The following is a 27,859-nucleotide window of genomic DNA, read 5'->3' as shown; positions in this document are numbered from 1 at the left end:
TACCTTTGAAGGCGTGGACCTTCTGGATCCAGGACAGAGGGTTGACCTTCATCAGGGAGTAGGGGATACTGACTACATGAAGCCGCTTCCACACACTCTGAGGAACACAACACGGCACCACAGTTATCAACAAGCTCTGTCACAATAATCGCTATATCCACTCATCGTTCAATAAATGAAAGATGAAACAACACATTATGTGTTTTCTTTGTACTAATGTGGGATTTTGTATTATTTTTTTCATTTTTAGACTTCAATTGGATTGGGTTGACTAATTAATATCTGTGATTCATTAGAAATTTCAAACTAACGATTTAAGTTTCAGTTCATGTATTTTTAACAATTGTACACAAAGGTTTAATGGAATTATTTAGCTTTATGTTGATTGTGTCATTACATAGTTTATCGGAGTATTTTTCTTAACAATATATCGCACTTCAAATGTGTTATTGTGACCTCACTTTAACTTACTTATACATACTTTGGACTGAAACAGGAATATTTGTGTAAGTCATATTATTTAGATAAAAACAACAGTAAAAGTTTATGTTGATGCACAGATTGGCTAAACCAGGTCCAAATCAAGTCTAAATCAGGTCCAAATGTGGACTAAATCAGGACTCAATCAGGTCTAAATCAGGACTAAATAAGGATTAAATCAGGTCTAAATCAAATCAGGTCTAAATCAGGACTAAATCAGGTCTAAATCAGGACTAAATCAGGACTAAATCAGGTCTAAATTAGGACTCAATCAGGTCTAAATTAGGACTCAATCAGTACTAGTGAAACTAGTCCCTCACATTTTAGGATCAGCACATGATTGCAACGTCCCTCAGCTTGAGTCAAACGTGGCTAATACTTTTACATAATTGGGAATTAGCTCTTTACATAAGCAGGTGATTAGCATTAGCTTAGCATTAGCCGTACGACTCACAGTGAGGACGCCATGCCATAATCCGGCTTCTCGTTTGAAATCCAGGACGTTTGTGATGGTCTCGCCTGGAAAAGAAGAACACAGTTTGACAGTTTGGCACTGGTCTGTGTCATCTGTACTGTAATCAAATACTTCAACAGCACGGCTCTGTAATCCTGATGGACAAGGAGAAGTAGTGTAGAGGTTTGGCAGGGTGAAATGTCTGGTGCTATTTAAAGCCAAACTGGAACTTTGTAATAGAACATGCTTTGGTCTAACTATTTTGATTATTTTATTTGAATTTACCTTTATACCTATTTTGAGTAACACAACTTTAAAGGTACACAATGGAACTTTTCGGATGGGGAATCCTCTATCTACTGGGGCCCGTGGATATATTTGCTTTGCCTGGAATGTTCCACAGTATGGTATTAAACATTTTGTTTTATTAGAAGTTTTCTTATTATATATATAAAATACTTGTGAGCAGGGTCACCTTGTGAGCTACTGGTCTCCATGGAGAGCGAGTGGCAGACCCTCCATCAGACAAGTTACATAGTTTTAACCTTCATTAAGAAGAAAAAAAATATATAATAATCCCAATTCAAGCTCAGAAAGATTCATAAAAATGCATAAAAAAAAAAAAGGTTTCCACATGGAGCTTAGCAACAGGACAAATGTATATCTCTAATATAATATCCATACTGTAAAATATATTTAAGTTCAATACACTGTGACTGATTTCGCTCAAAATGTCATTTGTGGGTAGTAGCTTCACAATATGATCTGATAGAGCTCACAAATGTGCACAAGGCAGCTTCCTCAAACTGCAGTCTCACATATCACCACAAGAGGGCGCACAGGACCAACGTCATGACCCACATTATGTTTAGTTATAGAGCTAATTATCATACACAAAACAATCAAAATACTTTGGTGATTAATATTAAAAATAGTTACTTGTCAATAGACTATTTTGGAAATGTATAGAAACAATGTTAAAGCTACAGACAATACATGGTCTACAAAAGGTCATATTAAAGACACTAAAATGATTCATTTAGATATAGTAAAGACTTACTGTACATGTATTATTTCTCACTATGGTATTGAATATGGCATTAAGTACTGAAATCTGACAGTGTGGGGACAGTGTGGGGACAGTATGTCTGACCTTCTGTGTAGCTGCAGGCCTGGCTGAGGGACTGACAGTGAGCCAACATGGCCGCCTGGGACACGCCCACGCCCATGGTGCTGCCTTCTTTACTGGTTTTGTACTGGACACGAGAACAAAACGGTTTGCATTATAACATTAAGAGTTCAGTGATAGTTTCTGCGAGACGTGTCTTACCTCGATGTAGGCGATGTCGTTGTTGGCCTCTCGGACGGGCGGGTGCCAGTCTTTAGGAGGCTTCACCACGTGTTTCCCATCAGTCACAAACCACAGCAGCCGCGGCCAGCCTGAAATGACATGCAACAGAGCCTCAGAAGAAGATCAAACTAGTAAAACAGTTTATTTATTCATTTTTCTAAAACAACAAAAAGATTAAATGTAGACTGATTGATTTTATGTATTCATTGACCTTTATTTAACTGAGATGTAGCGTCTCTTTTTCAGGGGGGTCCTGGCCCCAAAGGGGAGGAGCCTCTTGTACATGTTTTTAGTGTTTTAGATTTTAAGGTTTTCCTGAAATCAATAGTTCAGTTCAATCCAAATCACATAAATATTCTAAAAGGTTTTGAAATCAAATCTATAAGTAAATTGTATTGTGTAAAAAAGTAAAAACCTATTTCGAAATTATTATTATTTTTAACCAAACCGTAAGTAAGTGAGTGTAACCTTTGAACGTGGCCACCTCCCCGGTCTGGGCTTTGGGCAGGCCCTTCTGACAGGCGTCTGTGGTCAGGGCCAGGCTCACTCCACAGCTGCCCAGTAAGAAGCCGATCTGCTGGCTGCCCGCGTCCTGCGGACAGAAGAGTCTTTATGTTCTGTGGATTCAAGTTATTTGTTCTGCAATATATTATACTCTTGATCCAGATGTGATCTCATTCTTTGACTTTCTGATATTTTGTTCAAATCAACATATAGTGACTCAGTTATTTCCCTATTAATGTCTTTTATGCACAAAACACAAATGGAACACTGTAAGTGCAGCAATATAATCATTATCTTCTTGTTTGGGACATTACACAAAACGTTTCTGTCTCTCATGAACCGACCTCCTGCTGGTGCCAGAGTCAGGACTAAACATGGACCGGCCTCCTGCTGGTGCCAGAGTCAGGACTAAACATGGACCGGCCTCCTGCTGGTGCAAGAGTCAGGACTAAACATGGACCGGCCTCCTGCTGGTGCCAGAGTCAGGACTAAACATGGACCGGCCTCCTGCTGGTGCCAGAGTCAGGACTAAACATGGGCCGGCCTCCTGCTGGTGCCAGAGTCAGGACTAAACATGGACCGGCCTCCTGCTGGTTCCTGAAGATGTGAGACAGGTTCTACACTGGCAATGTTCAAATCTAATCTAAAAACAGTTTTGTTCAGCTGTGCATGTGACTGAAAGGATTATTCTTTGCACTCTTCTCTTTTTTGTCTTAAAATGTTTTGTGATTTCTGTCATGTCTTTGTGGTTTTAATGCATGTTTTCCCTGTTCTGTGAAGCACCTTGTGTATGTATAAACTTGCCTTGACCTTACACATTGTGCATTTGTCCATTTCTTTCAAATGGATTTAACAGAAGTCTGATTCCTTTGCTTGTTCCGCAGTTGAGACACTTCAACAACTCACTTACTTGTGTAAAAGTTTTGGCTCCTCTGAGTAAAAAAGCATTATGCTGGCAATGTTTAAGGTTTGAACATTTGTGTTTCTTGCACTGCTCCAAATATGATGTACTTTTTCTCATGTGTGTCTATTCTATGGAGATTACAGAATCAGTGCATTATTTAATGTTTAGTAGCTCTATTATATTAACTCAAATCATAAATCTGATTCGAAATAGATTTTACATTCAAAGTGTTAGTCAATACAGATACATTATATTTCAAAGTTACTTAAGTACAAATGTTTGTTACTCTGCCCTTGGCTGGCCAGCATTAACTGGATAAATACAAGGATGAGAATGAAACCCAAGTCTGCTGTAAACATTTTTCAAACTAAATCTTTAAAAGGAGACATAGTATGCTTTATTAAACCTTGCTTATTCCATCTGCCAACCTCACCAAGCATAATTATTTAAAAAATGTAGAGGAGACCAAAAATAGGTAAATGTGAATAAAAAAGGAGATGTTTGCTCGTAGAGCTGTGGATCAAAGCAGGCAGCAGAGGAGAGAGAGGTCTGTCACACAAATGAGCTACGGAGCCGATGAACGCCGAGGACAACGCGCGCCAGGACGAGGACAACGCGCGCCAGGACGAGGACGAGGACGACGCGCTCCGAGGAGGCCGCGCGCCGAGGCCCTGACATTTGACACCATAACAGTGCGTCTGCTGCCTCCTATAGGTTTGTGTTACCTTCTTGGTGAGGGGCACTTCGATGGGCACGGGGATGAGCTCTGCGAGGAGGCAGCCGTAGAAGGCCACCATGAACATGACCGGGTCACTGTTGGGGAACACCAGCGCCACCTGTAGACAGCACAGTCAGCTTTATAGAGATGCTTTCAGAAGAGCTTTACAGTGATGTGATCAGCACATGATGTAACAGTATTATAGGCCTCACTGTGTCGTGGACAATGACAGCTCCACATCCCAGTTGTAGAAAGTAACAGAGTAAACACTACTACTTAGTGTTTCTACTTAAGGGCGCTCTACATCACTACTACTTACTTATGTCCATAGAGATGTTTTTGCCTTTCCTGGAATGTTCCCCAGTATGACAGTAAACAAGCAATGGAACATGTAAATACATAAATGCATGCACCACAAATGGACAAATGAGGGATCAAATCGACTTAAATGCAAGACAGATAGTTAAATGCCACTCTGCCTCACACATTGTGGGCAGGAACTCTGCTTTCATGTTTACTTCAGCATGCAGCTGCCTGGGTGCTGTGAGCTCTGGTTCCTCTCCTAACCCTGGTTCTTGCTTACCCGGTCCCCAGGCACCAGCAGGGGCTCGTTCCTGGAGCTGAGCTTGTTCAGGAGAGTGTAGGCCAGCTTCTGACTGCGTGTCCACAGCTTACCTGTACCAACACAGCAGAAGAATACCAAGGGTCACTTTGATGACTGGAAGATGTCCTGTCTTTGTCAACCTTCTGTTTTGGCTACTGAAAACTAAACAAAAGCTGAATAAGAAGTAATTCTCTAAGGCTAAAATGATGACTAAATGTCTGAATATTTTTGCTGACTAAAACTAAATCAAAATGAACTGAAGGGATGAGTGGGACAACATCCACGTTTCCAATCAAACAACTTTGTTCATTTTAATCAAAGAGCCTCAGATGAAAATAATTCATGTGAATGACATTATCAACAGCTTATTTACACACAAACCACCATTTTATTAAGATTCAATTAAAAAAACAAAACACTTACAGAGCACTTTATTTTAGATATCGCATTAGTAAAACTGCCATCTTATTTCATGGTCAGGTAAAACAATGTGGAAAAATATTATATATATTAAATGTATTATATATATTACATTTTGCAAATATTCTGTAGGCCAATTTGAAATGTCTTCAATTGACATTTGTACATGCTTTGAATTCTATGTATTTTACTTTTCTATTATAAAGAAAGATTCACAATAACAGAAACAATCGAATCTCACATGCAATAATGTCACATTCGTGTGCATATAACTGATGAAAATAAAGTGTTTATTTTACCATTATTATTAGTATTATCTTGTCTTACGCTAGCTGTTTTGATTTTATTTTACTTTTATCTTTATTTATTTTTCCCCTCCATTCCTTATTAGGAAATGAAAGGTTTTGTCGATAGGAGTTTTTGTTCATAAGAGTTTTGTTTATAAGAGTTATTTTATTTTTAAACTTCCTATAAGTTATCTGTCCTTTTCTTCTGTGTCTACCTGCGTTGCAACGATGAAATTTCCCCATGTGTGGACAATAAAGGAATATCTTAACTTATCTTATGAAATCAACATCCAAAAAGACAAATCGTTCTTGTAAATCTGTCATAATTAACCCTGAGCACGACACATGTAAAGTGCTCCTTCTGCACGTACCGTAGGTCAGGGTGTAGACCGTCTTGCCCGCTGTGTCCAGGGCGGTCAGACAGGGGGCTTTGGGCTGCGTGGTGCCCCATCTGTGTAGGGCCGCGGTCAGAGAAGGAGGCCAGCCGCGGCCCACCCCCAACGCCTCTCCCTCCAGCGGGCTCGTCTGCTGCCCCTCCGGCCGGGGCTGGTCAGGGTCCGCCTGCTGGACTGGAGAGAGACATCAAGCACGCTTAGTCATACTCCTAATGAGGTACACAGGCATCGTCGAGGGCCCCGTGAGGATGGACCTGACGCTGTAATGTGAAAAAAGAGGTCAGCTTTAGGGTCTGGCATGACAATGATATGGGGATGAACGTGACGTCAATATGTATAATTAGGGTTGTCATTGAACATAAAGGATATTAAAGTGTAAAATACATCCTTAGTTTGGTGGGATAGACCCTGAGGTAAATATTTATAGTACTTTTATATCAGTCATGTTGCAGTTTGTGAAGAAAGTCTGACAAATAAAAGCTACTGTTTCATCTGCTGCCCATGTCCGACCAGGAAGTACAATTAAAGAGGTCAAAAAATTGTCAAAATGGAGGGAAATCTGCAACAATTTCAGGTAAAATCTTAACCATAATCATATAGACTACATTTTAGAGGAACGTGTTGTATAAACCTTTCATAGGCACTTTAACTCATTGTCCAAACGTTTTATTTATATCAGAATAACTGGTGCCACTTTATAATAACTACACTCCATAATAAACAAACAGTTTTAAAAGAATGATTTAGGATTAATGAATAACATAACCAGCCCCAAACAGTTAATAAGTCAGTTATAATAAACTATAACTGAGTCTTTGATAGGCTAATAAAGCTCAAACTAAGACTTAATTCATAATGAAGTAATAGTTTACGAGTGATTCATGTTTAGTGACAACTTCAATACCCTAACTTCCAACTTCTTAATTAAGTACAAACTAAGCCTGAATCATTCTTAATAAACTACTTCATTATGATTTATGTCTTTGTCCATGCTTTCCCAAGGCTAATTAATCCTTCCACCGTGCACACTTTATAATACTACTGAGAAGAAGGGTAAATAAAGCTCAAAAAGTAGCAGCTAACTTTGACATTAGTGCGTAGGGAAGGCTTTAAAAACACAGAGGAGCACTTTCTGGATTACCACTTAATGACACCGTGCGGTTGGAGAAGGAAACAGCCACTGCAGCTAAAGGCTTTTAGATTAGGCTAAAAGCAAAACAAGAACGTGGTTTTGGCTTAACATTGGGCCTTTTTGCTCAATAATATAATAGGGCAACATTATTTTCATAAGAAACAATCTCTGAATTCTTCCTCATTTTAGACACCTTACAGTTTTTTGTCAGCGGGTCACACTCCCACTTTTTGAAATTGATGTCATACTTCTTTTCTATCCAAAATGAACTCCCACCAATTTTGAACCTTTATCTATATAATTTGTTTGGAATTTGCTCCACAAACTATATTATTCTCACAACAAACACGTCCAGGGTTCAATAATGGCACTCCTCCCTCCTCCTCCCTCCCTCCCTCCCTCTACCTCCCTCCCTTCCTCCACCTCCTCCCTCCTCCACCTCCCTCCACCTCCCTCCCTCCCTCCCTCCCTCCACCTCCCTCCACCTCCCTCCCTCCTCCACCTCCTCCACCTCCAGACCCAGCTCGAGCTCTCACATCCCCGCTGTGTTCATTCTCTGCTCTGCTCCTCCTGCCCAGATCCACGTGGGGCGCACGTTTGGACGGGACAGGACCTTCTGTTTCGGTAACGCTCCTCCTGATCGCTGCATGGGCCTGGCACTCTCCCCTCGCCTTCCCACTGTGACTCAAAGGGTTCAAAGGGACTAAAGGTTTTGCCAAAGGTCCAGAGTTACACCAAAAAGGCTCTGTTCGACCTTGAGACATGATGAGGTAATCCAGGAAGTGCTCCTCTGTCTTCAAAGTTCATTAGAACCAAACTCATTCTGGTCCTTTTAGCGACACCAATACGTATTAGTGATGTCCCAATCCAGTATTTTTGTTTTCTTTTGCCACTTGATATGATAATATTCCCACACCGATGCTGATCTACAGTCAAACGTATTATTTTGTCATGTTTTATTAACAGTTTAGTTTAGGCTGATCCTGTGCCTGTATAAATACTATGTACTTTTTAGCTACATAGTTATAATCTATGACACCCGCAGATCATTATGTTATATTTTGAACAAGTCACAATATACAGAGCCTATGCAGAGCTGCTGATCACAAAGAGCAGCAGCAACAGGATTTCACAGAACGCTACTGAATCCTATGTGTATCACTGATTAAGAAAAGAATAAATCAAAGAACAAAGTAAGTGGGTGTGTCTGGGGGAAAGGGGAAAACGGGGAGCAAGGACGTCTTGAATGCAGGAGAATAAAGATGACTCAAACATGCACGAATCGCTCTAATCAGACAGTGTTTGCTCTTCTCTCGGCTTTAGCTGAAGCCGCTACTTTAAAACGAGATTGGCAGATGATGTAGAACCAGAATTGAATAGGGGCATTGATCATTTTGATCTAAACTTTGATGTTAGAAGTCGTTATGATTGAGTCAAATGTATTGTTTAGCTCCACACTGCACCAGTAGACTTATTTGACTGTTTTGTTGCAGATTTTCCAACCCCCGTTCGACCGAGTGGGACTGTGTAACTTTATTCTCATCTAGTTATAATCCTAGTTTTCATCTTACCATCCAAAAGATCCTCAAAATCATCAACAAAGAAGTCGGGTAAGGGCGGGCGTTTAGGTCTCTTCAGAGTGTTGAGGAGCTGCTGGATTTTGGAGGAGACGCGACTGTGGACCGGAACACCTACACAATGAGAGCGGAGCGGAGGGACAACACGGCATCAACACAAACATGGATCAGGACCAGGTGTGAGGAGTGAAGGAGGAGAGGGCAGGTGTGAGGAGTGAAGGAGGAGAGGGCAGGTGTGAGGAGTGAAGGAGGAGAGGGCAGGTGTGAGGAGTGAAGGAGGAGAGGGCAGGTGTGAGGAGTGAAGGAGGAGAGGGCAGGTGTCAGGAGTGAAGGAGGAGAGGGCAGGTGTGAGGAGTGAAGGATGAGAGGGCAGGTGTGAGGAGTGAAGGAGGAGAGGGCAGGTGTGAGGAGTGAAGGAGGAGAGGGCAGGTGTCAGGAGTGAAGGAGGAGAGGGCAGGTGTGAGGAGTGAAGGAGGAGAGGGCAAGTGTGAGGAGTGAAGGAGGAGAGGGCAGGTGTGAGGAGTGAAGGAGGAGAGGGCAGGTGTGAGGAGTGAAGGAGGAGAGGGCAGGTGTGAGGAGTGAAGGAGGAGAGGGCAGGTGTGAGGAGTGAAGGAGGAGAGGGCAGGTGTCAGGAGTGAAGGAGGAGAGGGCAGGTGTGAGGAGTGAAGGATGAGAGGGCAGGTGTGAGGAGTGAAGGAGGAGAGGGCAGGTGTGAGGAGTGAAGGAGGAGAGGGCAGGTGTGAGGAGTGAAGGAGGAGAGGGCAGGTGTGAGGAGTGAAGGAGGAGAGGGCAGGTGTGAGGAGTGAAGGAGGAGAGGGCAGATGTGAGGAGTGAAGGAGGAGAGGGCAGGTGTCAGGAGTGAAGGAGGAGAGGGCAGGTGTGAGGAGTGAAGGAGGAGAGGGCAGGTGTGAGGAGTGAAGGAGGAGAGGGCAGGAGGGCTGAGCAATGATAGAAGAGTGTTTTCATCTTTGTCACGTTTATTGCCAGAGGTGGAGAAAGTAGTAGAAGTATCAAACCTTTAGAAGATTTACAATTTAGAGGTAATATCAAGCAGATAAAACATTTGGTTGAATGTAAGTGAATGTAATTGAGATTTAGTTCTTAATTATACGGCCTAAATAACTGCCACTATTGTAATTGATTATAAACTATTGCAACAACTATTCCCAAATCAATGTTAAAGTTTTGTTCAGCCCTCAATAGTGACAGGAGTGTGAGCAGAGTGACAGGAGTGTGAGCAGAGTGACAGGGGTGTGAGCAGAGTGACAGGGGTGTGAGCAGAGTGACAGGGGTGTGAGCAGAGTGACAGGAGTGTGAGCAGAGTGACAGGAGTGTGAGCAGAGTGACAGGGGTGTGAGCAGAGTGACAGGAGTGTGAGCAGAGTGACAGGAGTGTGAGCAGAGTGACAGGAGTGTGAGCAGAGTGACAGGAGTGTGAGCAGAGTGACAGGAGTGTGAGCAGAGTGACAGGAGTGTGAGCAGAGTGACAGGGGTGTGAGCAGAGTGAGCAGGGGTGTGAGCAGAGTGACAGGGGTGTGAGCAGAGTGACAGGGGTGTGAGCAGAGTGACAGGAGTGTGAGCAGAGTGACAGGGGTGTGAGCAGAGTGACAGGAGTGTGAGCAGAGTGACAGGAGTGTGAGCAGAGTGACAGGGGTGTGAGCAGAGTGACAGGGGTGTGAGCAGAGTGACAGGAGTGTGAGCAGAGTGACAGGGGTGTGAGCAGAGTAACAGGAGTGTGAGCAGAGTGACAGGAGTGTGAGCAGAGTGACAGGGGTGTGAGCAGAGTGACAGGGGTGTGAGCAGAGTGACAGGGGTGTGAGCAGAGTGACAGGGGTGTGAGCAGAGTGACAGGGGTGTGAGCAGAGTGACAGGGGTGTGAGCAGAGTGAGCAGGAGTGTGAGCAGAGTGACAGGAGTGTGAGCAGAGTGACAGGAGTGTGAGCAGAGTGACAGGAGTGTGAGCAGAGTGACAGGGGTGTGAGCAGAGTGAGCAGGGGTGTGAGCAGAGTGACAGGGGTGTGAGCAGAGTGACAGGGGTGTGAGCAGAGTGAGCAGGAGTGTGAGCAGAGTGACAGGGGTGTGAGCAGAGTGACAGGGGTGTGAGCAGAGTGACAGGAGTGTGAGCAGAGTGACAGGAGTGTGAGCAGAGTGACAGGAGTGTGAGCAGAGTGACAGGAGTGTGAGCAGAGTGACAGGGGTGTGAGCAGAGTGACAGGAGTGTGAGCAGAGTGAGCAGGGGTGTGAGCAGAGTGACAGGGGTGTGAGCAGAGTGACAGGGGTGTGAGCAGAGTGACAGGAGTGTGAGCAGAGTGACAGGGGTGTGAGCAGAGTGACAGGAGTGTGAGCAGAGTGACAGGAGTGTGAGCAGAGTGACAGGGGTGTGAGCAGAGTGACAGGGGTGTGAGCAGAGTGACAGGAGTGTGAGCAGAGTGACAGGGGTGTGAGCAGAGTAACAGGAGTGTGAGCAGAGTGACAGGAGTGTGAGCAGAGTGACAGGGGTGTGAGCAGAGTGACAGGGGTGTGAGCAGAGTGACAGGGGTGTGAGCAGAGTGACAGGGGTGTGAGCAGAGTGAGCAGGAGTGTGAGCAGAGTGACAGGAGTGTGAGCAGAGTGACAGGAGTGTGAGCAGAGTGACAGGGGTGTGAGCAGAGTGACAGGAGTGTGAGCAGAGTGACAGGAGTGTGAGCAGAGTGACAGGGGTGTGAGCAGAGTGACAGGAGTGTGAGCAGAGTGACAGGGGTGTGAGCAGAGTGACAGGGGTGTGAGCAGAGTGACAGGGGTGTGAGCAGAGTGACAGGAGTGTGAGCAGAGTGACAGGGGTGTGAGCAGAGTGACAGGAGTGTGAGCAGAGTGACAGGAGTGTGAGCAGAGTGACAGGGGTGTGAGCAGAGTGACAGGAGTGTGAGCAGAGTGACAGGGGTGTGAGCAGAGTGACAGGGGTGTGAGCAGAGTGACAGGAGTGTGAGCAGAGTGACAGGGGTGTGAGCAGAGTGACAGGAGTGTGAGCAGAGTGACAGGAGTGTGAGCAGAGTGAGCAGGAGTGTGAGCAGAGTGACAGGGGTGTGAGCAGAGTGACAGGAGTGTGAGCAGAGTGACAGGAGTGTGAGCAGAGTGACAGGGGTGTGAGCAGAGTGACAGGAGTGTGAGCAGAGTGACAGGAGTGTGAGCAGAGTGAGCAGGGGTGTGAGCAGAGTGACAGGAGTGTGAGCAGAGTGACAGGGGTGTGAGCAGAGTGACAGGAGTGTGAGCAGAGTGACAGGGGTGTGAGCAGAGTGACAGGAGTGTGAGCAGAGTGACAGGGGTGTGAGCAGAGTGACAGGGGTGTGAGCAGAGTGACAGGAGTGTGAGCAGAGTGACAGGGGTGTGAGCAGAGTGACAGGGGTGTGGGCAGAGTGACAGGATCAGAGTTCTCCTAAGGCCACATGAGTGAAACACATGAGATGCTGCAAAAAGATGATACAGAAACAAATAAATCATAAATAGTGTCTCGTTAATGCGCTTATGAAAGTGAAGGAACGTCTTAAATCTTCTGAAATCCTTCTCCTGATCTGAGGTGGGATCCTGCTCAGGAGAACCGAGATAGACCCTGGTCATGAACATACGGTGGACCAAAAGTGCAAAACAATATTTATACGAAACAATCTGAACACAGCAGAGGCCAAAACATGTTTACAGACATACTGTGCTTCTGTGTGCTGAAGTGAAGCTCAAACACTTCATTCAAGCCTGATGTTTGTAAAAATGATTTCAAAATGTTTTGACGTCGTATGATTGATAACCCTGAACATTTTTGCTCTTTGTTGTGGCTGTTTTGTTTATTGTCAGTGTTGTTGCGTTGGTTCTTGTCGTTTCATTCATAGCCTGTGAGTTCTGTGTTTTTGGGCAGAAGGCCGACTGTTTTGCTCATTAGTGAAGTCATCACAGTCTCATGCTGTATTTCTATGCAGCGGGAAATAGAACCTCTGTTACCATAGCAACTAAAGGGTCAGTGCGCTACAATGCCAGAGTGAGCAAACTCTGTCAGTTTAACCATTTGAATCTCTGCCAGAATCAAAAGTAACTCCAACTTTACAATTCCACTAAAAGCCAGCAGAGGGCGGAAGAACCCCATCTGCTCTTGAAATGATTCTGCTGGATTAGCTGGAAGAAATGAGAACATTGAAAGTCCAGGAAATAAAGTTCTTTGGCCTCACCATCGGCGGTCTCCATGACGACGTGGTTGTTGCCCCGGGAGACGCCTCGCACGGACAGCACCTGGGCGCGTTCGTTGTGGAGGGAGGAGCGTTCGGACAGGCCCGTCACATCAGGGGGGGCGGAGGGGGGCTCTGGGGAGGCACACCAGGTTCACTTTAACATGTACAATCTCAACATCCTCTCCTCTGCAAACGGCAAAACATCAGGTGGTTTAGAGCTTGACAAACATGTTCTGAAATGCGTGGGATTCTTGTTATAGTTTACCAGTTCAGATTTCAACCTTCTCTCAAATGTTAATCCTTGGCGTGTTTACAATGTGCACTTGACATGAATTCTCATAAAGCCTCAGTCGTGTCTTTAAAAAGTCTGTCTTATTTCCGGAACCTCAGCAGGGCGGAGCTGTAGAGCTCTATTACAAATGTTCTTATTTGGAGGGTTTTGAAAGTTCTAGTTTGGTTCTGATTAGTCCTGGTTTAGTTCTGGTTTAGTCCTGGTTTAGTTCTGGTTTAGTCCTGTTTTAATTCTGGTTTAGTTTCGGTTCAGTCCATGAATCCCGGCTTGAAAACTGCAGGTTAGTTAGAAACTGGGCTCAGAAAGCTCCGGAACCATGTCACCTCCACAAACACCGATATCAGACGTGTCAGTGGAGTTCACCAAAAAACGTACCTATGTGTGTGTGTGCCATGAGGTCGGCCAGCGCTGCAGCCGTGGCGTTGGCGTTGAGCGCACTGTGGGGGGCGCTGGACCGGCCGCCCGGGTGTGAGGAGGTGGAGGAGGCCGAGGACGAGGTGGACGAGCCCTGGATGACGCGGTTAAACCAGTGCTCGACCGTGGGGTGGGGGTGAGAGAGTGCCTGGTACGGAGTGGAGGTGAGGCGGCCATGGCGGCGGAGAGAGCCCTCGTCTTCAGAGGCCGAGGAGGTGTCTGGGAAGAGGGAGAGTCAAGAACAGGAAGACATTGGGTACGCTTCAGGAGTACCGGAAAAGCGTGTCATGAGTCATGTTAGAGCTTAAAAAGATTGTCAATGCACAAATCACGTTAACTACAACTACCATATATTCCGGAGTATAAGTCGCACCAGCCCAAAAATACATAATAGAGAAGAAAAAAAACATATATAAGTCGCACTGGAGTATGAGATAAGGTTGCAAGTGTGAAAATAACAAATAATATCACATATAAGTCGCTCCGGAGTATAAGTATGTAAGTATAAATATAAGTATAAGTCGCACCCCGGCCAAAACTATGAAAATACGGCATGTGCTTACATTTGCACGTCCGTGGAAACAAGGTTTGGTTTTTCTCCCTATGGAAATTCTCTCTGCTGCCAGTAGATGGAGTGCTAACCAGAAATCCTGATGAGGGAACTCCTATCTTCAGTCCATACATTATGTTCTGTTCTAAAACCTGATATGCCAAAGCAAAGGTACAAGAGCAAGTTTAAACTGTTGAAATGATTTGACTAGATCCATTCCACCATTTACAGGAAAGTTGACAATGTTTCCAATTTCCATGTCTGGGAAATGGGCACATTGTTATTTTTGTTAAATTGCATTCACATTTTTTGCATTTTTTTTTTGGATAACATTGTTTAATATGATGTGTATTTGACCTGGAAAAAGCTGCATGGGTGCATCCCCAACTCCAGAGTCAGCAGGGTAAGGTCATTAGCTCCCTCAGCGAGTGTGTGGAGAAGCTGACAGACACTGGGGAGATGTCTACAGGAGGTTTGATTCTAACAAGCTCAAATTTCACATCTATACAAACAGCACTGCAGCTCTGTCAGGGGCAGTGCATTCTCTATTCTGTTTGGTCTCTTTCCACTGCTCTCTGCTAATAAAGCTCAACAAACTCAGGGTAAAAAACAGGTCAGACCGAAGAGGAGAAAGAACTAAAGAGAGAAAGGCTGCGCAATTTGTTGAATTTGACTGAGTTAGAGCTGGCAGCCATATTAAAAATGTGAATGTGTGGTTGCTGCCACAGGGGTGTAGGGCAGCCCTCACGCGCTCCCCACGCTGCCCCCATCATTCAAAATAAACAAAACATATCACTCAATTTTTGTCAATATTGGCCATCGCTATCGCCAACCAATCCCAAAAATGTTGTTAATTAAAGATGCACTATGTAACTTTTCAGTTGGAGGATGCATCACTTACTCGTCTCCATGGAGATGTCACTGTTTTATCTGGAATGTTTCACATTACGGCACGAGGCCGAGTTACATGTGTTTCTTTAAAGATGGGCTGCAACGTCGGTTAATAAGTGGAATTTAGCTTTCAAACTAAGTCTGGACGGTTAGTTTTAACCAATGATAAAAAAAATGTATGAGTTCATTCTGCCAAACCCGAGAACGTGCCATAGCAACCGCCTTGGTAACCAAATGCTTTCAGTTGCAAAATCAGGGACGACACACCGGGAGATTGCAATAGCCGGAAGTATACTGTTCTCTTCTGACATGCGCTAAACCGAGCAGAATTTTGTGTTTTATACGACGAATCTTGCTGTTATCTGTAATGACACAGAGATGTGCAGCAATGCACTGCTCTGAAGAGGGAAGTGGACTCTTTGAGTGGCCCAAACGTCTTTGGTCACGATTTGTCCGTACCAAGAGAATGTTTTGGAATCCCAAATCGGCGATGTATGGCAAGTCTGGTCCTATGCTATGCTACCGACATTTCACGGAAGAGAAATATTGACTTGGATATTGGAAAAAGTAAGTTGCAAGGTATTTTCACATCAAGGCAGGTGTCTGTGCTTTCGTAGCCGCCCTATGAGTCTGTCTGACTGACGCCGTGTGCATGATGGCGTGTTGTTGTTGTTGTTGACGGCGAGAGTGCTAACTTTATGCATATTACTGGTTGTAATAATTATACCAGGAAGTTGAATGGATTTTAAATTAAATCGAATCGAGCCACCGGCACGTTCTCAACTCCTGTTTTCAGGTCAGTTTGACTAGTAATTTGCAGTTTCGAACTAATACAGTAAGGAACCTGGTCAACATTGTATTTCACATAATTTCATGGGAAATATTCCAGTTTAACACGCACCATTCAGAAAGTCTGTCGATGTCCAGTCGCCATCTCATTCTCGTCTCCTCATCATCATTCTCATCCGCTCCATTTTCATCGTCCGACGAGGCGTCAGGCTCAGATATATGGGGCAGCAGTTGCTGGACCTGTTCTTCAACTGGATGCTGTTTGTCATCCATTGAAATCCTCTCACTTGACGAGGATTCACTCGTATTTGCGTCGCTATCGCCGTCTACTTCAGTGTAAATATCCTCCGTGTTGGCTAGCTATCTCCCGGAGTGACGTCACATTTCCGGGTTAGGTGAAGGCAAAAAGACGGCAGCAGCAGAAGAGTAATTCTTTTCAAAAATAGTTTTTATCAATAGTATCTGAGACAACGACTTGAAAGCACAATTACAATTTACTTTGCAGCCCATCTTTAAATACTAATGTTCAATTATTTTTTTTGAGGATTTTTTTTGGCCGTAGGCTTTAGTAGACAGGACAGCTGAGCGTGAAATGGGGATGAGAGAGAGGGCAGGACATGCAGTAAACAGTCGCAGCCGGAATTCACACTCACAACCCTGCGGCCGGCTGCACGTGGAGCCTGGCATGTGCCACTCCACCACCAAGCAGCACTATATTATCATTTCTAATTAGGATTAGTGGCTTAAATACTACTCTTGCCATTTCCTGCTGTTCCCTCTATATAAACCTAAGATATTACAGGGCCGCATTGAAGAGCTCATAATCTACATTACTTGTATTGTTTGTGTCGTTCAAACATGCTCTTGTACCTTTGCTTTGGCATCCCAAGTTTTAGAACTTAAAACCTTTTGTATTTTCTATCAATCAGACGTGCATTGGTGTTAGCACTCCACCTACTGGCATCAGAGGAATTAACCATGGGGAAACTTTCCAAGTCCCGACACGTGCACGTCTGTTTTTTCCCAATAGGACAGTAACAATATCTATCTTCATGGAGACCAACATTATCTCCAAAAACTGTAGCATTGTGTAAAGGCCAAGATCTGCAGACGTTGTTCAATCTGATTATGAAACACGTGTGGGTCAGAGAACAACAGGCTGCTTTTCTACACACAAAGAACGCATTCATAAATCTGTACGTCATCTCTCCGGCACACCACACCATTTGACTGATATCCAGAATGCTATTGTGTCCCGTGTGTCTCACCTGGAGGAGTGCACGCCTCCACGGAGGACTGCACTAGCACCGAGCGTCTCTTGGAGGGCATGGGCATCTTCCTCTCTTTGTATTTGGCCAGAGCAGCTTGGACAGCTTCAGTGTGCAAGTCTGACAATGAAAAAACAAAGTGTATGAAAGTATGAACATGCATGGACACATTTAAAAACATTGGGTTCTTTAGACATGATCTAAACTGAAATATGAATGGGGAAATTTTGTCTTTTTATGGTCAAAACAAACAAACAAACCAAAATGATGTATGGTTATGTGGGCCCATTCACATGAAACAAAAACTGGCACAAAGGTTAACATGGTAAATCTGTGGACTCAACCATTGACAGAGAAGGATGTACAGGATTTTGTGTTTGGTTATTTCAAGGCTTGAAACTAATGATTATTCTGCAAATCGATTGTTTAATTAGTTAATTAGTTATTAACAGACAAAATGTCTGTTAATATATGTAAATATCAGATTTTTACAAAATTTGACCCAGATGAAACCAAGATGATGCCGCTTGAGGACATCCTGATAGACAAGTAGGTTTTGGATAAAAATCTTATATGTTTCTTATGTCTTTTTCAAGTAAATACAGCTCCATATGATCCATAAACCTTCTCTCAACACATGGCAGATTTTAGAGTCCAGATAACGAAGTTAGCTAAATTGATTGACGACTACCTCAATACTCAATCTAATGACTTGTTTTGGCCCTAGTCATTTCTTTTTTAACAGCGTATTACTGGTTGTGATAATTGTACCAGGAAGTTGAATGGAATTGAAATTAAAGCGCTCATTCCGGGTGTTCTTTCCTGACCTGAAGCGCTCATCCCGGGTGTTCTTTCCTGACCTGAAGCGCTCATCCCGGGTGTTCTTTCCTTATCTGAAGCGCTCATTCCGGGTGTTCTTTCCTGACCTGAAGCGCTCATCCCGGGTGTTCTTTCCTGACCTGAAGCGCTCATCCCGGGTGTTCTTTCCTTATCTGAAGCGCTCATCCCGGGTGTTCTTTCCTGACCTGAAGCGCTCATCCCGGGTGTTCTTTCCTTATCTGAAGCGCTCATCCCGGGTGTTCTTTCCTGACCTGAAGCGCTCATCCCGGGTGTTCTTTCCTGATCTGAAGCGCTCATCCCGGGTGTTCTTTCCTGACCTGAAGCGCTCATCCCGGGTGTTCTTTCCTGACCTGAAGCGCTCATCCCGGGTGTTCTTTCCTGATCTGAAGCGCTCATCCCGGGTGTTCTTTCCTGATCTGAAGCGCTCATCCCGGGTGTTCTTTCCTGACCTGAAGCGCTCATCCCGGGTGTTCTTTCCTGACCTGAAGCGCTCATCCCGGGTGTTCTTTCCTGACCTGAAGCGCTCATCCCGGGTGTTCTTTCCTGACCTGAAGCGCTCATCCCGGGTGTTCTTTCCTTATCTGAAGCGCTCATCCCGGGTGTTCTTTCCTGACCTGAAGCGCTCATCCCGGGTGTTCTTTCCTGACCTGAAGCGCTCATCCCGGGTGTTCTTTCCTGATCTGAAGCGCTCATCCCGGGTGTTCTTTCCTGATCTGAAGCGCTCATCCCGGGTGTTCTTTCCTGACCTGAAGCGCTCATCCCGGGTGTTCTTTCCTTATCTGAAGCGCTCATCCCGGGTGTTCTTTCCTGACCTGAAGCGCTCATCCCGGGTGTTCTTTCCTGACCTGAAGCGCTCATCCCGGGTGTTCTTTCCTGATCTGAAGCGCTCATCCCGGGTGTTCTTTCCTGATCTGAAGCGCCCATCCCGGGTGTTCTTTCCTGACCTGAAGCCCTCATCCCGGGTGTTCTTTCCTGACCTGAAGCGCTCATCCCGGGTGTTCTTTACTGATCTGAAGCGCTCATCCCGGGTGTTCTTTCCTGACCTGAAGCGCTCATCCCGGGTGTTCTTTCCTGACCTGAAGCGCTCATCCCGGGTGTTCTTTCCTGACCTGAAGCGCTCATCTCGAGTGTTCTTTCCTGATCTGAAGCGCCCATCTCGAGTGTTTTTACCTGATCTGAAGCGCTCATCCCGGGTGTTCTTTCCTGACCTGAAGCGCTCATCTCGAGTGTTCTTTCCTGACCTGAAGCGCTCATCCCGGGTGTTCTTTCCTGACCTGAAGCGCTCATCTCGAGTGTTCTTTCCTGATCTGAAGCGCCCATCTCGAGTGTTTTTACCTGATCTGAAGCGCTCATCCCGGGTGTTCTTTCCTGACCTGAAGCGCTCATCTCGAGTGTTCTTTCGTGATCTGAAGCGCCCATCTCGAGTGTTTTTACCTGATCTGAAGCGCTCATCCCGGGTGTTGGGGACGCGGCTCTTGTGGTGTTTGACAGACAGAACCTGTGACGTCCCCTGGGCCCTGGTGTCGGTCTGCAGAGAAGGGTCTACTCCTGTAAAAAAAAAAAAAAAATATGACTGTTTAGGTTTACTAAACAATTTAATGTAAAAGATTAAGAAGTACATTTTTAGGGGCATGTTTATGTTATCACAAAGCTAAAAACCAGAATAGATACAGTCGGCATTTGAAGAAACGCCCACTAACGGACCTCTGTGGGGGAAGCAATTCATTCATTACAACTGAAAACCGCAGTTCTTTCACTCACTGTTCAATAACTACAAGAGCAAACGCCGACTTTAGTATGTATATTGTGCCAAATTTGTATAGTTATCCAAGAGTGCTAACAGTAGCTGCGCGCTAACTGCTACTGCAATGCCAGCTTCGTCACCTGCTTTAATTTTACATATACAGAACATTCTGTTCTCTTTTCTGGGGTAAACTATGTCAACAAATTTTGTAAAATGCCCAAAATCACAGCAGCAGTTTCCTCAAAGGGCGAAAATGGACATGTTCAGTGCTCTCCCCAGAATTTTTTTAAGGGATGGTAAATAAGCCTCATATGGGGTTGCATTTTCCTCCAAGAATGGTTTAACGTACCTTAATTACATAGTGTATAAGCCTATTCAACATCAAGAAATTTGCATATTGGCGACGCAAAGCACGGTGGCAAAGGCGGTTAGCGCTCTTGCCTCCCAAAAAGGAGATCATGGGTTCGATTCCCGGACCAGACCAACATCACATGAACTCTCTGGGTGGAGTTTGCATGTTCTCCCCGTGTTACCGTGGGTTCTCTCCAGGTTCTCCGGCTCCTCCCACAGTCCAAAGACATGCATGTGTTAGGTCAAATTGGTGACTCTAAATTGGCCCTAGTGAATGAATGTGAGAGTGAAGTGAACGTGAATGGTTATCTGTGTGTCTATGTCTGTTAGCCCTGCGACGAGTTGGCCACTGTCCAGGGTGTACCCCGCCTAAGGCCCAAAGTCACTGGGATAGGCTCCAGTCACCCGCGACCCCAAAAGGGAACAAAATGGGGAAAATGGATATATATATATATATATATATACACTGTATATTTGTTTTGATGGCGCCCCAGTCTCTGTGCCCATGTGTCATTACAATTCATCCCCATCAGATTTGTCTTTTTGAAATGACACATGAGAAAAAAAGGAAATAATGCAGTTAGGCTAAAATATGGCCATATGTTTACACAATCATGCAACTAATAATTTTATAAGTAAACAATAGGTTATTATTTTGACTAAAGTGAAAGTTAATTCATATTTTATAAGGTATTCATTTATTGTCCACACATGGGGAAATTTCATAACCGGCACTTCAACTTAAGAGCCTTGCTATAGATTTCAAAATCCAAATATTGGTATTGGCCAATATCGGTTATCGGCTCACCAGGTAGCAAAAATATTGGATATTGGATCGGACTGGCACAAAACATTTGACCAACTCTACTGTGGACCTGGGCCTGTTAAACGCAGTGAGATACTGTCTCCCTTGAAACAAACCCACAAATCTAGACTTGTTTAGCTACAGTTATTGTGTTTTTGCATTCTTGTCTGTGTCCTAAATCAACCCCCAGCAGCAGCAGCAGCAGCAGCAGCAGCAGCAGCAGCAGCAGCAGCAGCAGCAGCAACAGAAGCAGCAGCAGCAGCAGCATCAGCATCAGCAGCAGCAGCAGCAGCAGCATCAGCATCAGCAGCAGCAGCAGCATCAGCATCAGCATCAGCAGCAGCATCAGCATCAGCATCAGCAGCAGCAGCAGCAGCAGCAGCAGCAACAGAAGCAGCAGCAGCAGCAGCATCAGCAGCAGCAGCAGCAGCAGCAGCAGCATCAGCATCAGCAGCAGCATCAGCATCAGCATCAGCAGCAGCATCAGCAGCAGCAGCAGCAGCAGCAGCAGCAGCAGCAGCAGCAGCAGCAGCAGCAGCAGCAACAGAAGCAGCAGCAGCAGCAGCATCAGCATCAGCAGCATCAGCATCAGCAGCAGCAGCAGCAGCAGCAGCAGCATCAGCAGCAGCAGCAGCAGCAGCATCAGCATCAGCATCAGCAGCAGCATCAGCATCAGCATCAGCATCAGCATCAGCAGCAGCAGCAGCAGCAGCAGCAGCAGCATCAGCAGCAGCAGCAGACAGCCAGGTCCCGAGCCAGCGCAGGGGGATGCTGCTTATAGGCCCAGGACGGAGGGGCAGTTGCCGGGCAGAGCACACAAGAGGAACAGGAGGAAGCTCAGCCAATAGCGACCTGTCCCTCCGTCTCATTGGTTCAGCCCATCCTCATGAATTTAAACAGCACCTGTCTGTGTCTCACCTACAGCAGGGTAAACATGTTAACGATTTCCATTCCGAAGCGGTAAAAACTGGGAACTGCTGGAGAAGTAACTCTGGCAACATTAAGAAAAATAGATACACTACATATATCTTGTCATCCTCATGGTTTAGCAGGAGGGATGTTTGACAAAATTGTATTTATTGACAAATTACAAAAGTGATTTCTCAATAAATGTCCTGCATGTTAATCCCTGTACAATTGACAGGAAGGCAATGGACTCGTTTATATTACTAAGCCATTTTAGATCAATACTGGGGTTTAAAATGTAACAAAATGTAAAATGACAATCTATAGATTAAAGCTAAGTACCTGGAAAAAAGCATAATATGTCTCCTTTAAAGGTGCACTATGTACCTTTTCTAGTGGAAGGTCTGCTTCAGTCTAGTGTACTAGTAGTGTACTTGGCCACTACAGAACGACCACAGTCACTGTTTAAGCTGCTCTGGGAATTAGCGGTAGCATTAGCCACACGCCTAGACTAAAGACAGGGACGTACCAGAGGGAACACAGCAAAAAAATATATATATTTATTTTCATTTCAGTAGTTTTATCAGGTCAGATTAATCTACTTGATAGGTCGAGATCAGTCTTACATGTTTCAAAATATGAATTAACACATTAAATCTACCATTAAATACACCTTCTACTCTCTCAGTTCAAAGGCAGGATGTGAACAGGCTCTTTCGGAAATCCAACCCCCGAAAAGCTGTTGGACCAGACGGTGTCTCTCCTGCCACCCTGAGACACTGTGCAGATGAGCTGACTCCCATCTACAGACATTTTTAACACCTCCCTGGAGTCATGTTGTGTCCCAGCCTGGTCTTTCCTCCACCTCAAGTCCTTCACCTCCCCCCTGCTGGAGCCCCTGCAGTTCGCCTACAGAGCCAACAGGTCTGTAGACGATGCCATCAACCTGGCACTCCACTTCCGCTTGCAGCATCTGGACTCCCCGGGAACCTATGCCAAGATCCTGTTTATGGACTTCAGCTCTGCATTCAACACCGTCAGGACGCTTGTCCTGGAGCAGAGCAGGACAACTTCCAGGACAACGTGCCTGACTCCACCTGCAGGTGGATCACTGACTTCCTGACGGATCGGAGGCAGTGCGTGCGGCTGGGGAAGAATGTCTCAGACACTCGGACTATAAGCATAGGTGCTCCACAGGGCTGTGTACTTTCTCCCCTGCTCTTCTCCCTAACCCTAGGCCCAACAGAGGATGTACTTCCTGCGGCAGCTGAGGAAAGCCAAGCTGCCAGCAGAGATGATGGTGCAGTTCTACACGGCCATCACTTCTTCCATCACCGTATGGTATGCTGGAGCCACCGCCAGGGACAAACAGAGACTACAGTGCATTGTGCGCTCTGCTGAGAAGGTGATCGGCTGCAGACTTCCATCTCTGCAGGACCTGTACGTCTCCAGGACTCTGGGACGAGCAGGTCGGATCACTTCTGACCTTCTCACTCTGGACACAGACTATTTGAGCCACTCCCCTCAGGCAGGAGGCTACGGTCCATCCAGACCAGAACCTCCCGCCACAAGAACAGTTTCTTTACCAGTGCCATTGGACTCAATCCAATTTATTGGGTCAGGGTTTTGTGACGCCCAAAATCACAACAGCTGTTGCCAGGGCGACAGTGAAAAAAGGATTAAACCGTGTCCATAGGGACGAGGGGCGATGTCCCAAGGTCCCCTGTCCTTAGACCCTCCTTCTCAGCCAGGAAAAACTACAAAAATAATTCCACCTCATGAACACTTCTTAACACCTCAATATTCAACCAATACCATTCACGCACTGTTCACTTTCTGCACCAGCTGTACATTTTTGTGTAAATATCTGTGTACAAACCATGTGAATTTTTCCCCCCTTATTTTATTAGTAAATCTTAATTTATGCATGCCATATTTGACCCTATAGACTATCCATCCATCCATTTTCTACCGCTTGTTCCCTTATAGACTATTATTATTTTATTATTAATTGTTTGTTGCTCCAATTTCCTATGTTTGCAAACTGTGTTCAGTGACAATGGTAATAAACCTTTTCTGATTCTGAGAGCCACACTTTCCTCGTATTCCTCAATTTCATTTTGTCTTATTAAAAACAAATATAAATTGCTTTCAATATTTATTTCCTGAACATACACAAAACAGACCTTTAATAATTGTTAACACACACACGCACGCGCACGCGCACACGCACGCACACGCACGCGCACGCGCACACGCACACGCACACGCACACGCACACGCACATGCACTATAATGTGCAGTGGACACCTGGCTTTAAACTGCAATTCCCTGAAGCTGGTGTTTTCAGGTCAGATTCACTACAAAGTTAAAATGACTAAATAAGAATTTGATGTATTCATTCCAGAGGATGTCAGTGCTGCTCCTGTCAGTGCTGCTCCTGTCAGTGCTGCTCCCGTCAGTGCTGCTCCCGTCAGTGCTGCTCCCGTCAGTGCTGCTCCCGTCAGTGCTGCTCCTGTCAGTGCTGCTCCTGTCAGTGCTGTGTGGTGGTGTGGGGCCTTACCTTGGATCTGAGGGATGTATGGCGCCAGCAGCTTACTCCTCTTCTTCTCATAGCCCTTCTGAGTGATGTCCCCTGCACACACACCAGAGAGAGGGAGGGAAGGTCCGAGTGAGATCAGAGGAGAGAGAGAAGAGCTCTTGGCCTGGCACCACATGGCACCACGGGCACTGGAGTGGTCAAGCAGCTGCTGCAAAAGGCACACAGCTCAGCCACGCAGAATAGCACAACCATTCACGACACTGAACTGCGGAGCTTTGAGGAGGACATTTTCATGCATGGTTTAGTTCTTAAACAACAGGAATGCACAAGGACGCCTCATCCCCATGTCCATATTTGCTTACTACTTACTAGTTTGCTTACAGCCTACTCTGTGCATTGTAGTGGACATATTCTGCATTCTTGTGGCTTTAAAACATGCTTTTTGAGAATTAAGAATTAATATTTTATATATTCACATTTTCCAACTTAAAATAATGTCTGCATTTGGAACACACACTTAAAACTACACTTCTGTTTCCAGTGAGGTATTTAGACATTGTAGCGCCCTCTACTGTCAGCAGTGGGCATAAACAACGAAAAAATCAAAACAATGTAGTGGGTAGATATCAGCCCAGTATCGGTATCTGCAAATATTCACATCACTGATCCTCATCAGCCAAAAACACTGATATCAGTCTGCCATCCCATTATTCTGAGTCTTTTTTAGTCTTTTAGACGCTCTAGAACAGTTTAAGACAAAACGTATATAAAGCGATGGTTTAAAGGAGAGCAGAGCTCAGTGTGCTCAGACACAAGAGGCTGAGGAGGAGCTGCTGAGGGCAGCACGATGGTGACACACTGAAGCAGGATCCAGACATTTAGTCTGATATCATCTAAATCTACATCAAATGGGAAAGTCACAGAATGGAAAAGTGTGAAGGCTAATTTTAGTCGAACAAAGAATAATCATGCTATGGTCTGTGGGTCACGAATGAACAGGGTCCACATTTCTACAAGCCGAGTCCAGAACTTCAGTGTTTCTGCCACTTTGCCACTTTCATATTATAATATATATTATTATATTATAAAGAGTATTACAAGTTTCTCACAATTTACCAATCAATGATATTTTATATTATAGTGTAATGATTTTTGAAATTAATTAAAATGTTTTATTGCTCTTTTAAAGGTGATTTGAGGTAGAATATAAAGGCGACATGAGCTGTGGAGCAGAATTGTGTTTTTGTTCGGATCAGAACGTCACACACTGGACTCTGCACAAAACAATGCAGCGATGTGATTGGCTGATGGGCCTTATATGTAAAAACCTTTACGTTCCTCTTGTTGCTCTAAAGAGCAGAAAAGTTAAGTGTTTCAAACAATAAGCCGTTAAGTCAGACATGACAGACATCACCACAGATCTCCCAAGAGGTCAAATCTTTCTCATGCCAACTTTCTGTTGTGGGGTCCGCCACCTGTCACTCTGTCAGGGTGTCCGCCACCTGTCACTCTGTCCGGGAGAAGCAGCAGCAAAGCATGATGAGAGCAGGATGTGTTGACCTTAGCAGCATGCACAGCCATGCTCCCACTCCTGACATTTAACCAGAGCCCAGCCGTGTGGATGAAAACCAAGAGAGATCGTGACTGTTGTAATGGAGAAGACAATTGTAATGGAGAAGACAATTGTAATGGAGAAGACAATTGTAATGGAGAAGACAATTGTAATGGAGAGATGTTTCACTGTTTCTTTATAATGCAGCTCTATGCTTTATCTTTGACGTCACAATTCAGGTAAAATTTTAACGAAGTGAATGAGGTTCTGGGAGAGAAGACCTCATAAACAGGATTAAGTTTGACTCAAGCTAAATACAAGGTATTTTTTTGATGAGGGAACAATCTTATTATAAGATGGTTAACAGTAAAACAAAGCGGTATACACTGACTGTCCAAAAAACAAAGTCACCCCTTGGATTAAATTAAGCAAATAAGTTATGTCTGAGTGTGTCCACCTTATTCCTGTGGCTACAGTGAATATGAATTATGTATAAGTCCAAATCATTCAATGGTTCTATGAAAATGTTATTGTTTTATGAATTTATCATAATAAATATATCATATTAATGGTTATTTACTGTTTTCCTCCTTTTGTAAACCTCAGTATTTTAGATTGTTTAAAACATCTACATACACACTGTACATGGAAAACAAGTAGTTCCAGGACATTATTCTGAGCAGGCCTTAAACACGAGGGCATGAATGAAACACAACACAGCGGGCTCTGATGAGGTAACAATACTATGGTTAAAAGCTACTATCACATGCCCAATAACAACCAGTACTGCTTATACTGTATAGCGCCTCCTGGTGGAGTTCATTTTATTCAATGAATAACTTGTCTAGTCAGTGCATGATGAGAGGCTGTGGGAGGGTCAGCTGAGCAGGGGTCATGTAGAAACCAGTGTAAATCAATAGAGCTGAAGGAACTCTTCCGTTAGCGTGCGCGGTTAATCCGATGGGTGCTTGTCAGGAGGGTCAGACTGACACTTGGCCTTCCCACGGGACAGAGCTCCAGTGTTGGGCAGGTGCTGTTGAGTCACCCTCTAGCGTTCAATGCTCCAGTGTCCCGCTCCAGCACAGTACGGGCCTGTCTGCGGGAGTAATGCTCTGACAAAACAATATGAAGCTCTTCTCTGCCTGCTCATAACATTCTCATTGTGTTCTGTGCTGAGAAATGTAGCATCTCCCCTCAGAGGCTGGCATTCCTTAGCTGTCTCTGGACCAATCGCAGCCAGAGGAGCAGGAGATGGCAGAGGAGAGCCATGTGCCACAAAGACCAATCTGGGCCAGAGATGATTGATTGATTGATGGGTGTGATCGTCCAATGGGCTGGGCTCACCTGACACCACAGCATTCTAAAGTCCTTATGGTTTAATAGAGGTTGTGAACTGACATTTCCATTCGACACTCGGAGTGGCAGAACTGTGGACAGCATCGTCACCAAAGAGCTGGTGTTTTGTTCTCTCAAATTAACATGAAAGTAATTTCTCTATCGTTTCTCAGACTGCAGAGCATAGCTTGCTTGTTAGCCAACTAAAGGGGAAGATAAAGAACACTTCACAACAATTCATTTCCTCAACACACGGACTCAAAAACATGTTATTTAAGGAGATAAATGTATCCAGTTACTGTGTGTAATCCTAAATGTCAAGTCAAACTTTTATTTTGAATGCAGTCGACCAAAAGGTTGAACGGGGACACTGATGATTTCAATATTTAAACAACATCAATCAACATAAACAGTGAACGTTACCAAGGATGATGCCTGCTTGATTAGTGTTAAAAGCCGTAGTCTAAAGATGTGTTTTTGGTGGAGTCTTAAAGCGCTCGGTGTTTGTGCAGCTCTGCAAAGGGAGGATGTCCTGGTGCCCTGTCCGCGTAGTGCAGTGTTCC

The 27,859-nt window shown here is 44.8% G+C and overlaps 1 protein-coding gene across 4 annotated transcripts in view; it reads right to left on the bottom strand.

Moving 5' to 3' along the window:
• The window catches only part of dip2a (disco-interacting protein 2 homolog A), a 127,163-nt gene that overhangs the window by 29,593 nt on the left and 69,711 nt on the right, over positions 1–27,859 (bottom strand). For 3 of the 4 annotated variants that reach the window (XM_072444229.1, XM_072444232.1, XM_072444231.1), the window contains exons 2-15: positions 24,431–24,502; positions 19,496–19,609; positions 17,222–17,341; positions 13,685–13,942; positions 13,018–13,149; positions 8,821–8,940; positions 6,094–6,291; positions 4,995–5,086; positions 4,419–4,529; positions 2,754–2,877; positions 2,265–2,374; positions 2,088–2,190; positions 935–999; positions 4–97 (exon numbers count right to left, since the gene is read on the bottom strand). In XM_072444229.1, coding sequence (XP_072300330.1) covers positions 4–97; positions 935–999; positions 2,088–2,190; positions 2,265–2,374; positions 2,754–2,877; positions 4,419–4,529; positions 4,995–5,086; positions 6,094–6,291; positions 8,821–8,940; positions 13,018–13,149; positions 13,685–13,942; positions 17,222–17,341; positions 19,496–19,609; positions 24,431–24,502 — 1,713 coding nt within the window. The remainder of the gene's footprint in view (positions 1–3; positions 98–934; positions 1,000–2,087; positions 2,191–2,264; positions 2,375–2,753; positions 2,878–4,418; positions 4,530–4,994; positions 5,087–6,093; positions 6,292–8,820; positions 8,941–13,017; positions 13,150–13,684; positions 13,943–17,221; positions 17,342–19,495; positions 19,610–24,430; positions 24,503–27,859) is intronic. The other variant, XM_072444230.1, reaches the window with a different exon arrangement.

The sequence above is a fragment of the Eucyclogobius newberryi genome, unplaced genomic scaffold, assembly GCF_026437365.1.
Source record: "Eucyclogobius newberryi isolate DKJ021-1_F unplaced genomic scaffold, fEucNew1.0.hap1 SCAF_14, whole genome shotgun sequence".
Lineage (NCBI taxonomy): Eukaryota > Metazoa > Chordata > Actinopteri > Gobiiformes > Gobiidae > Eucyclogobius > Eucyclogobius newberryi.
The sequence above is the reverse complement of the archived record's forward strand: the minus strand, read 5'-3'. Positions and strand labels throughout refer to the sequence as shown.